Source organism: Macrotis lagotis, chromosome X (assembly GCF_037893015.1).
Source record: "Macrotis lagotis isolate mMagLag1 chromosome X, bilby.v1.9.chrom.fasta, whole genome shotgun sequence".
Lineage (NCBI taxonomy): Eukaryota > Metazoa > Chordata > Mammalia > Peramelemorphia > Peramelidae > Macrotis > Macrotis lagotis.
Window position 1 is genome coordinate 629,431,714 of NC_133666.1, and position 15,679 is coordinate 629,447,392.

The 15,679-nt window shown below is 39.1% G+C and overlaps 2 protein-coding genes across 3 annotated transcripts in view; both read right to left on the minus strand.

Moving 5' to 3' along the window:
* The window catches only part of LOC141500485 (putative adhesion G protein-coupled receptor E4P), a 258,858-nt gene that overhangs the window by 192,809 nt on the left and 50,370 nt on the right, over window positions 1-15,679 (minus strand). The gene's annotated exons all lie outside the window — the stretch shown is intronic.
* LOC141500484 (adhesion G protein-coupled receptor E2-like) overlaps window positions 1-15,679 on the minus strand; it is a 118,527-nt gene that overhangs the window by 101,314 nt on the left and 1,534 nt on the right. The window contains exon 2 of the mRNA XM_074203683.1: window positions 2,338-2,382. Within this exon, the coding sequence (XP_074059784.1) occupies window positions 2,338-2,382 (45 nt within the window). The remainder of the gene's footprint in view (window positions 1-2,337; window positions 2,383-15,679) is intronic.

Sequence of the window (15,679 nt, forward strand, 5' to 3'; positions counted from 1 at the left end):
GCTTATAGTTACCTTAATTATCTTAGTGGGATTGCTGTTGCTATTTGTATGCTTACGCTGTGCTTTTAGAAAGTGTTCTATCTCATATATATTATTATGATTTTGCTTCAGTGTTTTTAATAAATTCATTAATAATCATTTAAATTGGTGAGCATGTCATTTTGTAGGAGTGAATCGAAACCAAAACTCCTTGGTCAAACAAGCTGTTGTCTCTCCCATTAGACTGTGAGCTTCAAGTGAACAAGAGATCATGTTTTTGCCTTTTTTTTTCATTGCCAGCACTTAGCATTAGACACTCAACTGTAGGTGAGTACTTAGGGTTCTCCAAATTTAAGTATTGCTATAATAATAACAAATCACATATCACAAGTCCCACACTGAAATACATTCACCCTCTCCTCATCTCTGCTTCTTAGAATACTCAGGTGTCTCTAAGATTCAGTTCAAAAATTCCTTCCTATGTACAGTCACAGTTGATCCTTACCAGTGTCAATGTTCCCTTCCACTTCAAATTCATTTTCATTTACTTCACATAATCACAGAATTTCAGGATCAGAAAGGAACTCACTGGCCAACTACTCCAAACTAAAGAAGAACCCCTTATAAGCCCCAGATGTCCATTTGAGCTGCTGCCAGTGCATTTGAGTCACTTTCAGGGGCAGGTGTACTCTGGTCCTTTATTAAAGGTTATTATAGGACCAGAAGATCCAGTTCCCCATTGTCCCCATCACTGGGAGCTCTTCTAAAGCTGAGCCAGATCCACTTAGTGAACTTTAAAAGAAGCAACTAACCAGATAATCTCCACTTCTAATATGTAGATTGGTAATACATTTGACTTTCTTCCCTCACCTTCCCAACAGCAGCTATGCCTGTGAGGACTTGTGCTTGCCTTGAGGATTTGAGATTCTGTTTCTGCCGTTCTGTGAGTACAAATGGAAAGATACTGATCCTGTGAAATGAATGTGTCTACTAGTGGGTGCATCATGAGCATGAGTTACAGAATTAGTTAATTAAAAGGTAGTTGGCCAGCAGGATTAAACCATTCTCAGAAAAGAAGATGACCCTGGCCAGAGAGATGAGTCATAGATATTTGACTGGCAAGGAGATAGAGAATTTGGATTGTGGATCAAACACTGCAGATCCAAGATGAATGTGGAAAACCTGCTCAGCAATCCTCAAAGCCTCCTGGAAGACTCTTCCTACCTTCTCAAAGAGTGTAATAGATTTTATTCTATTTTAAATATTTGCCAGTATGTGTTTTTGAATCTTGTATTTTAAACATCTCTTTTGTGTTGGAAGAAATAAATAACTCTGCTATATTTGTTATCTTCTACTCTACCCATTGAATCACTTTTCTAGAAGTATCTCTGTTAATAATTAGGAAATTCCTTTTGGAAAAATCCCTAGACATGAATCATACCCAAACTTGGCTTTAAAATTTTTTTCTGGAGTTTTATTCTAGTGAAGGGGACTCAAGTTCAGGCCACTCGAAAATTATCAAATACAACTAGAAAACAAAAAAACATGCAGAGGGCAGCAAAATATTTGTCTAATTGAAGAACGGTTTCCATGTTCAAAAGATGTCAAAGAGAAAAACTCAGAATAATGCTGTCAGGTACAAGAAGGTTCATTTCAGACTCTATGTAAAGAAATATTTGGTAACAAGATGTGCCCCAAAGTGCAAGGAGTTGCTACAGGAATTGGTGAGTTTGTCATTACTGGAATTCTTCAAACAGATGTTGGATAGATATTTACCAGAGATATTGTAGAAGGGATTCTAACTCTATTATATACCAGACAAGGTGTCTTCTACCTCTGAATCCAATATGCCACATATATTATACCATATTATAGATAAACTCCAAAGGGTCTTATTGCACTCAACTGAGTGAAAAAGTAGGAGAATATCTGACTCACAAAGTCCTGGGAAATTATTCACTATCAATGAGCTTACTAGAGGTTACTGCCTTTCTCTATATACCCCAGCCCTGACTATTCCACCAGAGCAGCTGGGTGATGCAGTGGATAGAGCACCAGCCCTGGAGTCAGGAGGACCTGGGTTCAAATCTGACCTCAGACTCTTACTAGTTGTATGTCCTTGGACAAGTCGTTTAATCCTGATTGCTTTGCATGCAGGGATATTCCCAGTCATTCTAATTCATATCTGGCCACTAGACCCATGTGATTCTGGAGGAGAAAGTGAGGCTAAGGTCTTAGCACAGCATCCCCTCACTCAAATTCAATTCAATTGCATGTCTATGCATCACCATGGTCTTCTTCAATAATTAAGAACAATAATCATCATCATGATTTTCCTGGCTGTAAGAAGCAACTTACCATTATCCATCTGTGTCCTTGTCCTGGACGTGAGATAAGCCAAGCCTAGGAGAAGAATATAGAAAAGTCATCTGATAGCCATCAAGTCATCAACAAGCACTTATTACATCTCTTATGTATCCAGGCATTTTGCTGTATATCATCACAACAAAAATCTCAGAAGAGCAGTTCTGCACTCCTCCATCTGAGAGCTCAATGGTTAAGGTACCCTTCTAGGAGAGTGCGCATGTCTTCTGGGGAGGGGTTCATTCATCCATGGGTTCATTCATCCATCAGTTCATTCCACAAATACTGATGAAGTAACCACAGTGTTCAGAGACATAAAGTTTCTATAAGTGCATGGATGGGAAGGAGCAGGATTTGAGTGAGAAATTGAAACAGGATTCAATCCACAAGCAATTATTTAGCACCTACCATGAGTCAGTGATTGTACTAGGTGCTGAGGATGCAAGAAAAAAAGGAATCAAATAAATTTTACTATCATGGAGCTTATATTATGAGCAAAATACAAGTGATTGTGAGCTGTGCCTTCTTACCTAGGAAATCACAGGATTTTGAGTCAGAGGGACCTCAAAGATGATAAAATCCAATCCTTGCTTTTTTATGGTGTTTGTAACCAAGTCCCAGAAAAGCACTTATCATCTAACAACTGGGGTGTAGGAAAACTAGATTTCAAACCTGTCTTCTGACTTCAAAACGGTTCTTTCCAAGACACCATATTGTTGTATGTGTCAAATTTTGCATATTCTATGAGATTCAAATGAAGCATTTTTTAGTATGCTTTCCTTAACTTTCTTTCTTATAGGGGATGATTAGGTGGGTAGAAGGGGAAAAGATAAACTCAGAAATGAAGATCGTGATCTTAATTAGAGTCAACATTTGCATAGTACTTTAAAGTTTCCAAAGCATTTTACACAAATTGTTTCATTTGGATCTCACAACAGTTACATGAGTGAGTTACCATTATTATCCTCATTTTTCAGAAGGGGAAACTGAGGTTGAAATGCAGTTAGTAATTTGTATGAGGCAAAATTAATCAGCTTTTATTAAGTGTCTATTATGTGCTAAACTCTGAAAAATTCTGACTTGGGATCTTCATGACTCCAGGTCCATACTGCATAAAAATATCACTGAAAAAATATTTTAATGACAGAGATAAACAACACAAAATATGAGGTCCCTTCCAACTCTGAGATTCAAGAACTTTGAAAAGTATTATAGTCAAATAACAAAGAATGGGAAGAGAATTCAAAGGCAACTTATCCAGTCCATAAGCAAACAATATTCTCATGTACAGAACAGACAGTAAATGGTTGTCCATTAGTAAGTCCTCCAATGAGGAGGACTCTGAAGACAGTCCATTATTCTTTGGAGTGCACCAATTGTTTTTTTTTAACTTTTAGAAAGATTTTATTTATTTTGAAATTTACAAATTCAAATTTACAAATGCCTCCACAGAAGGCAGTCTGTTAGCCTTTACATTGTTTTCATGGTATACATTGATCTAAGTTGAATGTGATGAGAGAGAAATCATATCCTTAAGAAAGAAAAATAAAGTATAAGAGATAGCAAAATTACATAATAAGATAACGTGATGTTTTAAATTAATGGTTATAGTCTTTGCTCTTTGTTCAAACTCCACAATTGTTTCTCTGGATACAGATGGTATTCTCCATTGCAGAAACCCCAAAATTGTGCCTGATTGTTGCACTGATGGAATGAGTAACTCCATTAAGGTGGATCATCACCCCCATGTTGCTGTTAGGGTGTACAGTGTTCTTCTGGTTCTGGTCATCTCGCTCAGCATCAATTCATACAAATCCTTCCAGGCTTCTCTGAATTCCCATCACTCCTGGTTTCTAATAGAACAATAGTGTTCCATGACATACACATACCACAGTCTGTTAAGGCATTCCCCAGATGAAGGACATTCACTTAATTTCCAATTATTTGCCACCACAAACTGGGCTGCTATGAAAATTTTTGTACAAGTGACATTTTTACCTTATTTCATCATCTCTTCAGGGTATAGACCCAGTAGTGGTATTGCTGGATGGGAAAGCACATTTTTGTTGCCCTTTGGGCGTAATTCCAAATGAGAGCACCAATTGTTAAGAAATTAGCTTTTTTCTTTTTTATTTATTTTTATTTGTTTTATTTAATATTTATTCTCATTTTGTACGAATAATGGTTTCTTTACATTAATAAAATATTCTTGTTTAAGAGTAAATGAGGGGGGCTTCAAGGTGGCATAGTGGATAAAGCACCAGCCTTGGAGTCAGGAGTACCTAGGTTCAAATCTGGTCTCAGACACTTAATAATTACCTAGCTGTATGGGCTTGGGCAAGCCACTTAACCCCATTTGCCTTGCAAAAAAAAAACCCTAAAAAAAAAGAGTAAATGAAATACCCCCTCCCCCCTTCAATATAGACTTGCTTGAGTGGTAAAGGGGAGAGAAAAAAAAATTAAAATTAAAAAAAAATTTTTTAAAAATGATAGTAGTAATTGTAGGTATGGCCAGGTGGCACAATGGACAGAGCACCAGCCCTGGAGCCACGAGCACCCGAGCCCACATCCAGCCCCGTACACCCAACAATCACCCAACTGTGTGACATGCAAGCCACCCGAACTTCACTGCTCTGCAAAAGCAAAAAAAAAAAAAAAGACACAAAATAAAATAAAATAGTAATAATAGTAGGGGTGGCTGGGTGGCAGACAGAGCACTGACCCTTGAGCCAGGAGCACCTGGGTCCAAATCCAGCCTCAGACACCCAACGATAACCCTGCTATGTGGCCCCAGGCAGTATACCCAGCCCCATTTGCCCTGAACCCCCCCAAAAAATAATAATAAAAATGTGCTTGAGTCTTTGTTCCAACACCAACAACTCTGTCGTGAGTGGATCACATTCTTTATGATAAGTCCATGGCAAAAGTTACTTCCATATTTTTCCACAGTTGCCATTGCTGAGCACAACTCCCTCCTTTCATATTTCTCCACTACCATGTACTATATTTTCTTTTTCTTTCACTGTGACTCTACTGTAGGGTAGCTGAGTGGTGCAGCAGACAGATCCCTGGCTCTGGGGCCAAGAGGCCCTGAGCCCCATACCACCCCTTAGGCCTAGCATCCACCTGGCCCTATGGTCCAGGACAGGCCAACCAATCCCAGCCCCTTGCAAGAAGTAAAAAAGAAAATGTGTTATATCTGACCACTCTCCCCCCATGGTCCATCCTCTCCTCCATGACTCACATCACCCCCTTCCCCCTGTCCCCCCTCTCTCCTTCTTACTCCAGATGCCTATACCCCATTAAGAATATATGCTGTTTCCTCTCCTATCCACCTCTGATGAGAGCAAAGATTCCCTCATTCCCCCCTTGCCTTCCCTCCTTCCATATCACTGCAATAGCTCATTGTAATAAAGAAAAATCTTATTATATGAAATATCTTGGCCTATTCCCTCTTCTCCTTTATCTTTCTTCCATTACATTTCCCTTTTTTTCTATTGACTCCATTTTTACACCATGTTTTATCTTCAAATTCCCCTTTCTCCTGTGCTTCAACTATAAAAGCTCCCTCTACCTGCTCTATTAACTGAGAAGGTTCATATGAGTATTATCAGTGTCATTTTTCTATACAGGAATACATGCTGTTCATCCTCATTAAGTCCCTCATATTTTCCCCTTCTCCTCCAATCTCTATGCTTCACCTGAGTCCTGTATCTGATGATCAAACTTTCTGTTCAGCTCTGGCCATTCCAACAGAAACATTTGAAATTCCCCTGGTTCATTGAAAGTCCATCTTTTTCCCTGGAAGAGGACATTCAGCCTTGCTGGGTAGTTTATTCTTGACTGCATTCTAAGCTCTTTTGCCTTCTGGTATATTATACTACAAGCCCTATGAGCTTCCAATGTAGTTGCTGCTAAGTCCTGAGTGATACTGACTGCAGCTCCATGATATTTGAATTGTGTCCTTCTGGCTGCTTGTAATATTTTCTCTTTGACTTGGGAGTTCTGGAACTTGGCTATAATATTCCTGGGGGTTGGTTTTTGGGGATCTCTTTCTCGGGGGGATCGGTGGATTCTCTCCATTTCTATTTTGCCCTCTGCTTCTAGAATATCAGGGCAATTTTCCTGTAGTAATTCTTTGAAAATGATGCCAAGGCTCTTTTCCTGATCATGACTTTCAGGTATTCCAATAATTTTTAAATTATCTTTCCTAAGTCTGTTTTCCATATCAGTTGTTTTTTCATGAGATATTTCACATTTCCTTCTAATTTTTCATTTTTTTGCTTTTGAAGTATTGATTCCTGATTTCTAGTAAATTCATCAATCTCCCTGAATTCTATTCTTTGTCTGAAGGATTTGTTCTCCTCAGTGTTTTCTTATCTCTTTTTCCATCTGGCCAATTTTGCTTTTTAATGCATTCTTCTTCTCCATAACTTTTTGAACTGTTTTATCCATTTGACCTAAGCTGGTTTTTAGCATGCTATTTTCTTCAGCGTTTTTTTTTTTTTTGGATTTCCTTGACTAAGCTGCTAACTTCATTTTCATGTTTTTCCTGCATCTCTCTCATTTTTTCCCCAGTTTTTCTTCTAACTCCCGCATTTGATTTTCAAAGTCTTTTTTGAGCTCTGTCATAGCCTGAGCCCAATTTCTGTTTTTCTTGGAGTCTTTAGATGCAGGAGCTTGTGGGTCCTCATCTTCAGACTGAGTATTTTGATCCTTCTTGAGCTCATTGGCAAAATATTTCTCAATAGTCTTCCTCTTATTTCTCTGCTTGCTCATTTTCCCAGCCTGAGCCTGGTTTGGGGGGTGCTTCCTCAGCTTTTGGGACACTCCCACAAGGGTCTCAGTATGTGAGGCTCTGTCCTCCCTCCTGGTCTGTGAATGACCATATGCAACCCCTCTGCCAGTGGGCTGAGGTGGGGGGGGCTACTGTTCTATGGGGGGGGCCCTAGACTGTGATCAGGATCTGAATGTGGTCAGAGCCCCAGAGTCCTGTTCCAGGGGCAGAGGACAGAGCTGGGCAGTCTCTCTTCACTCCCCTCCCTAGGTTCAATGGGCTCATGCCCTGGGGGCTCCTGCTTATGGGCTCTGCCTGCTTCTGTTACTGGATCTGGGCTGCAGAAAGACCATGTTGCTTGCTGTATGCCCTGAGGGCTAGGTTTCATGTGCTCGCTCTGGCAGAGGTCCCCCTGCTGTTCCCTCAATTTGTGCCCAGTGCTCCCCAGGGTGTAACTCTAGGGACTCCCCAGCTGCTGTAGAAGTTAGCTTTTTCTCCGAATCTTCCTCCTATACCTTCTTCCCCCTGCCCATCCTTCTATCCCCTGTGATGAAGTGGAACAAACTGAACCCTTCTTTCACATGAATGTCTTTCAAATAGCTGACTCCCTGAATCTTCTTTTCTTCAGGCTAAACATCCCTAGTTCTTTCAACTGGACCTTATATGTAATGATATTGAGGTTAATTTCTATGTCAGCTAACTCCTTTGAAAACTCTCCAGATTGACCATGTCCTTCCAAAAATCTGCCTCCCAGAACTGATTACAATATTCCAGATACTATGGTTGTCCTCCATTGTCCTTCATTATCAAAGAGGACCACAACATCAAAAAGGGAATGTCATGACTGGTGAGTGAATTGGATTTAAATGAGGGAAGAATATGCAAAGTCAACAGCCCCACTCTCTCCTCCAGCAAGATTTGGATCAGAAGGAGCAGCTAGTGGATAGAGCACTGGCCCTGGAGTCAGGAGGACCTGATTTCAAATGTGACCTCAGTTACTTAATAATTACCTAGCTGTGTGACCTTGGATAAGTCACTTGAACCATTGCCTTGCAATAAAAAAGATTTATATCAGAATGACTGGGGGAGGGGGTGATGGGCAGCTAGATGGTGCAGTAGATGCACCTGCCTTAGAGTCAGAGGACCTGAGTTCAAATCTGAACAGAGAGACTTTTAGCTTTGTAACCTTGGGCAATTCATCTAACTCTGCCTGTTCATCATGCATAAAATGAGCTACAAAAATGACAGATCACTCCAGATTCCATGGTACTTTCAGCAGTTAGGTAGAACAATGGAGCACTAGACCTGGAGCCAGGAAGAGTTGAGTTCAAATCTAGCCTCAGACACTTACTAGCTATGTGACCCTGGACAAATCACTTAACCTTTGTTTGTTCCAGTTTCCTCAGCTGTAAAATAAGGATTAAAATGGTACCTACTGCGGTAGCTAGGTATCATAGTGGATAGAGCATCAGCCCTGGAGTTAGGAGCACATCAGTTCAAATCCAACCTCAATCTCTTGATACTTACTAACTTCCCAAAAACAACAACAAAAAAAATGTGGCACTTTTTCTGCCAAAGAGTGGTGATGCATTCAACTTAGATCAATGTGTACCATGGAAACAATGTAAAGACTAATAGATTAGGGGTGGCTAGGTGGAGCACAGGCCCTGGAGTCAGGAGTACCTGACTTCAAATCCCACGTAACAATTACTTAGCTGTGTGGCCTTGGGCAAGCCACTTAACCCCATTTTCCTTGCAAAAACCTAAAAAAAAAAAGGACTAATAGATTGCCTTCTGTGGGGGGGGGGGGGGAGGGAAGTGAGATTAGGGAGAAAATTGTAAAATTCAAAGTAAATAAATAATTTTTTTTAAAAAGAATTGTGAAGACTAATTGAGATATTTAGAAAAGTACTTCACACAACATCTTTTCTATGCCCTTCTTAATGCAATCTAAAAATCATATTACCCTTTGACTGACAGAGAGTTAGCTAGCTGCAGAGCTCTAGATTGCTGAACCTGGTTTGTGAGAAAGAGAAGCTCATGGAAAGTGGGAGTTGGCCTAGACAGAATTATCAAGACTTTTTGAATTGGATTCAGAAGACCTGAGCTGAAACTTTAGATTTTGCTACTAACTATATGATACACTAAGGCCTAGGCACCAGGCCTAGAATCAGGAATGAGTGGTATAAGGCCTGAGATTTCTGCAGTAGAATAGTATAGATTAGAAATAGTTGAACTGTGTTTTATATCTTTTCTTCCCCTCCTTCCCTGACAAGCAAGTTCTGGGGTATCATGACCAAAATGTAAAAGTCAACTGACCCTGTCTTATCTGTTGAAGTCCAGATGTCCATACATTCCTCAGGGTAATCCTGTCTCTGTTTGAATTATATGATTTTTTTCTTTAGATTAGCTTACACCTTTAGATTGTGAAGACCACATTCCTCACTAATGAGGATGGGTCAGTGGGGGTGGGGGTGGGATTGAGTTAGGCTATATGACCCTTAGGGTCTGTCTCTTGGCCTCATACTCCATCTTTAAGGCTGAGTAGGGCCCACTTCTCAAGAATCGAATAAAGCTTTTTCTCTTCATACCTTTAGACATCTCCAGAATTTATTTAAGTGGTTACTTTCCTCCCGCATAGTTGGAGGCTTGTGCAGGATTACATGCCCATTGGGGACTGTGACCTCTCAGGACCTGGTAAAAAAGGTGTCTCTGTCCAAATTCAGTAGTTTTCCATCGGCTGGGGGCCTTGGTTTCCCTTCTATGCAAGTGACCCAAAGTGGAGAGACTGGGTAGAAAGAGAAAAGCAAATCTGCAGCAAAATCCTGACTGGTCAGTGAGGATGAGCAGTTGGCAACTTCTGTGCATGGGTCCCAAAGAGGCAAGACCTTGGAAACTGAAGGCACTAGATTCCTGGAGGGTCAGGACCATTTGGATGACTGAAGGTTGGGAGTGACCCCCGCTGGTTTGGGCATATGAGACTTAGATCTAAAGGCATTTGATCCTGAGAGGTCTCTGTAAATATTTAAAATGGGAAGAGCTCAGTCCAAAAGTTCACCTGTGGTAGATAAGGTGAATAAGAAGATTGAGGTATGTCAGATAGTCCCTTGGGGAGAAGATTAAGTGATTGGGATAAGTTACCAATATAAAGGGAAAAGTAAAGAGAAAAATGATTAAGTAATGTTGTCTTGTATGGGGAAATAAGGATATAGGAGAAGGAACTATTTGGTCTCCTTATGGCATTGTTGAAGAGTGTGTGCATCAAAAATTGAACTTATTTGTCAATGGAAAAGAACCTGTTAACCCTAAGGAAGTAGTATATGCCAGTTTATGACTTCCCAAGGAAAAGATGTTCTTGAATCAGGAGAATAAGACTAAGGGAGAGAATGAAGAAACCCCTTCCCTATAATGAAGAGTAAGTTAAACATTTTTATGAACAACAAGATACTTTTAAAGAAAGAGGAGGTGGAATATGAAGCATGTTGGATAATTGGGTATACTAAATTATTTCTAAGTAAGTTAGAAAAAGATAAAAAAAAACATAGGTGGGATCCTCTGGCAATACTTCCTCCTAGCTACACCCTACCCCCTGATTCTCAGTCTACTCCAAGTTCTCCAACTGCTCTTAGAGAGGAGGAGGCTAGCAGTAGAGCCCAAAAGGAAAGGGTAAGTTCAGAGAAAGAGAAAAAGAAACATTTTCTAAATTAAGGAAGGAGCTGGAGCAATGCAAAAGGGATATAGAGAATCACCCTTTATTAACTGATCAAAAGACATCGCCATTTTTCCATTATGAGAGGTGTCAATGGGAAGACAGGGATGGAGGTTATGTGAACGCCCCTTTAAGTACACTTAGGACCCAACCTCTTCACATGGGGAGAATTAAGGTTAGTGTTAAATTTCCTCTTCACAAAGGAAAGAACCAGAGAAGGAGTGGACAGAAAGAATGTTTTAAATGTAGTAGAGCAAGACATTTTTAAAAAGAATGTCCTGAGTTGGAGAAGGAGGTACAGATCATGACCCTGATGAGGAAGAGGACTAGGAAATTCAGGGGTTCTTGTTCTTTAAGCCCAACCAAGAGCTCCTGGGAAACCTGGGGGTTGGGGACTCCATAGAAATGTGTGTGTTTGTTCTATGTCCTGTCTTGTGTAAATGTGGTTCTAGATATGATTATTCCTATGCAGGGGACCGTGGCTTATATGGTGATCTTGGTGGACCCATTATTACAACCCAAGTAACTATTCCCAAAGATTTGGCTGGATCTATTATTGGCAAAGGTGGCCAGTGAATCAAAAAAATGTCATGAATCTGGAGCATCAATCAAAATTGATGAGCCTTTGAAAAGATCTGAGGATCAAATTATTACCATTACAGGAACACAGGACCAGATACAGAATACACAGTATTTACTGCAAAACAGTGTGAAGCAGTATGCAGATGTTGAAGGATTCTAATGCAAAATATTTTTTTCTTTTTCATAGTGTGAAGCAGTATTCTGGAAAGTTTTTCTAAGACTAGTGAAGAACTGAAGGAGTCCTACATCTTTTATTTTATCTGCTTCTGTTAAAAAAAGCCAACATTTCTCTGCTTCATAGGTGTTCTGCATTTGAGGTGTAGTGAAATCTTTGCTGTTCGCCAGATATGTTTTAGCTCCTTACAAGAATGGGGGGGGGGGGGGGGAGTGCAAAACTAACATTGAGATTTTGAAACAGCAGCAGGGAGTGAATTTTATTTTTGTTCATTGTTGCTGGTAAAATATGATAATAATAATTTTCCCCTCCTGTAACTATTGTGAACACCTTGATTTGTGGTCACTGTAATTTTTTGGGGGGGACAGGGTAGAAAGAGTATCAATAGTCCACCTGTCCCTGGTATCCATTCAGAGCAGTGTGCAGAGTGTAATGCTCTTTTGTAAGAAACGTTTTATGATTTTTAAAATAAACTTAGTGAACCTAAAAAAAGTCTATGCTGAGTATTTTTGGGTCTGAGGACCCAGATTGTTTTAAACTTGGGGAGCTGGGAGTTGGGCCATGCAGTTTCTGAAGGTGGGGGGGAGAAGGAAGTAGGTATGCAGTGGCCCCCATGTGGAGATCAGCCTCACCCTCACTGAGCCAGTGGTAGTGGTGCTGGTGTGTAGAGGTAAAGAGAAAAGGGGAGGGGGATTCTTAAAGAGAAAAAGCTGTGATTTGGGGAGAGTTAGAAGAATTTAAGAGAGAAAGAATATTTAGAAGAGTTTAAGAGAGAAACAATGGTTAAGGGAAAGATTAAGAAGTTATAGGAGGGAAGATTTCTTATCCTTATGTGTGTCTGGGAAAGATCCCATGTTTTCTCCCTGGGTTGGGGGAAGGGAGTGGTGAGTTGACACATGGTGGTCTTGATCCCATCTACCATCTTGTTACAACTTGAACTCTAGAATGAGTCCAGCAAAGTACCTCATTGGTCTATGGTGGGGGAGGGGGGAAGACAGGACACTTCAAGTTCTTAAGTCCTAAAGGGAAAGAGACCCCTCCACAAGAAGAATAAGTGATTGGGAAAAAAATAATAAAACAAAATCCAAGGGTTAAGAGATGTGTTTATTGAAAGGAGATTGCATTTAATGAATATCTGCTGACCACGTGGCCTGAGTGATGATTGTCATTGTTTTTAAGGTTTCTGAGCTAGAGTTTTGGGAAGCATACTGAGGGTTTTAAAAGAGGGATACTAGTGTTGTAACATTCTGACAAAATTTGTACAGAATGGTAGGAATTAAATAACCTAGACTGTTAAAGTGGTTTGGTATTTTAAACTTTATTGTAATCCCTTTGGGTTAAAAGAAAAGTAGTACTGTGTTACCAAGAAGAGAAATATCTATGTTATCAGGGATATTTACTGACGTCTTTTGGGAAAAAGTTCTAAATCATTTTAATGTTAAGCCTAATTATACTAACAATTATATCTTTATTTTGGATAGAGCTTTTGGAATGTGAGTTCTGGATTCTCTGTATAAGGTACTCTAAAGTTTTCATTGAACTAAACTGCTAAGAAGTTTAGTTGTAATCATATTGTGGATGTAACAGAGATGTAATGAGATTGGATTCTGAGAATCTGGGTAAAGAGGTCTGGAAGATAAAAGTGTAAAAATTGTAGGATATTCACTTTGCTCTTATTCTAAGGAGAATGAGATGTTTTAATAAGAGTCTTATGATTAATGTATATTAACAATGTATGCTTAATTTTAAGGAAGTCAAGAATGTGGACTTCTCTCTTGGTAACTGCAAACAACTGATATGGGGGAGGGCTCTGACTGATGCTGAGGTAACTTAATGATGAACAAGATGCTATGTGATATTCTTTTGTAACTGCAAAGAGATTATATTTGCAATAATTAGTTATCTCTTGTGAATTTTATTTAAATACTGTAATGTTAAAGCATGGGATTGATGTGTGATTGCTTTGAAGAGTAAAGTGAAATATCAAAAAGTATGACCCTTTGTGGGATAGATCTGTTGCTTTCATGAATAATGTAATAATGGAAGAATTGTTTTGTACAATCTAGTAATTTGTGTGTTACTATTATTGCTGTTCTGTTATAATGAAATTAATAACACATGTTGGAAATTTAAATCCACCTATGATATTCTAATGGTTTCAAAGAATTCTGAAAAGTAACTCATGTTAGGGGGCAGCTAGGTGGTGCAGTGGATGGAGCACCAACCTTGGAGTCAGGAGGACCTGATTACCTAGCTATGTGACCTTGAACAAGTCACTTAATCCCGATTGCCTTATCAAAACAAAAATAACCATTTATATGTTGAGGATGGCTAGTAACTAACAAGTTTATATATAGATGTTTCTATGAATTGGGAATATTTTGGATGTGTGTGTGTGTATACATAGTATACATATATATATATATATATATATATATATATATATATATATATATATATATTCCAAAGTGGTGACTGTTTCCTTCGAAGTAAAAGCACTATGTAATATGGGAAAGATAAACTCAAGATAATTTGAGATTTTTCTGTGCAATATCTTGGACAAAGGAGGTGTTAATTTGTCATAAAATACAACAGGCTAGAAGGAGGTTTCTCTCTAACCAAGGGAAATCTGATATACCATCTTTATATAGAGATGGATTAGATATGATTTCAGACAAAGGGATGTCTCTGGTAAGAGGTAGGAGATGAGGCCTGTAAGGCCAGTCATAGTTAGAATACCTAGTTTTAGACAAAGACCTAGGAAGGATGCTCAGAGCTTTAGGTAGGGGTTTCATTAATTGGGACTCCATTAAGATTATAATTGGAATTTAGTGAATTGTATTCACTGGAAGTTCTAACTTTTAATCAATTTTCTCTTATGTCAGATGCCAGGATAGTTAACAGAAGGAAATGCTACAGGGTAAATATCATGTTCTTGGAGCCAAGGAAGCCAATGGACTACGGATGTCAGGTGACAGAGATGTGCAGCCAAAGGGGGGGCTTCTCAGTATGACTGAGGTTGTACCCCTTTGACATAATTTCCTCAAAATAAAATTTGGATAATGTCTCACCTGGAAGAATGAATCTGGCCTAAGACATTTGACTTACCCACATAACCTCTGCCTGGACACTTACATTCAATGGTTATATCTGTAAAGGAATTTTCCTTTAATGTCCTGAATCTTTATAGTTACTAAGCAAACCACTAAAAAGAAGTTTTAGGTGAACTGGTTCTAATAGCCAGAGACAGGTTAGCTGTCTAGCTCTGACACCTGCTATCAGCTACATGTTAAGATAGGCAAGTCACTTAACCCTCTTTGCCTCAGTTTCTTCTTTTGTAACATGTGCTAGAGAAGAAAAGAGCAACACACTCCAGTATATTTGTCAAGAAGAATCAGATATATAACCTTAGGCATAAATCTTGGTCTACATCTTCTCATTTATAAAATCAGCAGGTTTGATCTAATAATCCCTAAATTCATTCTTCTAAATCCTGAGATCCTGTGAAATTTGTATTGAATCAAAACACAGCTAATTCCTACCAAACCTCATATGTTCCAATCCCTGACATTCCATGGAATTAGAAAACCTTTCCCTGGAAGTGTAAACATTAAATGGTATAAATATCATTGGATTAAAAGTCTGAAGATTTAAAAATAATAAAAATAAAATAAAATTTTAAAAATCCAAAGATTTGAAATAGAATTCTGGTTCTTCCCCTTTCTAATCTTATCATGTTGAGGGGGGGATTCTTTTCCTTCTCTGGGCCTCAATTTCCCCCATTGTAAAAGGAATTGGCAGAATGGTCCTTTCAAGTCCTTAAAGCCCATGGCTCAATGGCTCCTGGAGGATATGACCATACACAAGTTATACATTCCCCTGGCCAGATGAGCATTCAGATCCCCTGTCTCCAGATCAGGGTTTTCTCTTTTGCTATGAAAACATCTACCTTCCCACAACCAGCATTTTCTGACAAGCATCAGGATCACAGAATTTCAAAAGTAAAGGGATCAACTGGACCCATTTGGGCCAAGCAACAAAAAATGGTACAGACCATAGATTTCAATTGCCCCATTATAGTTAACCAAAAGAG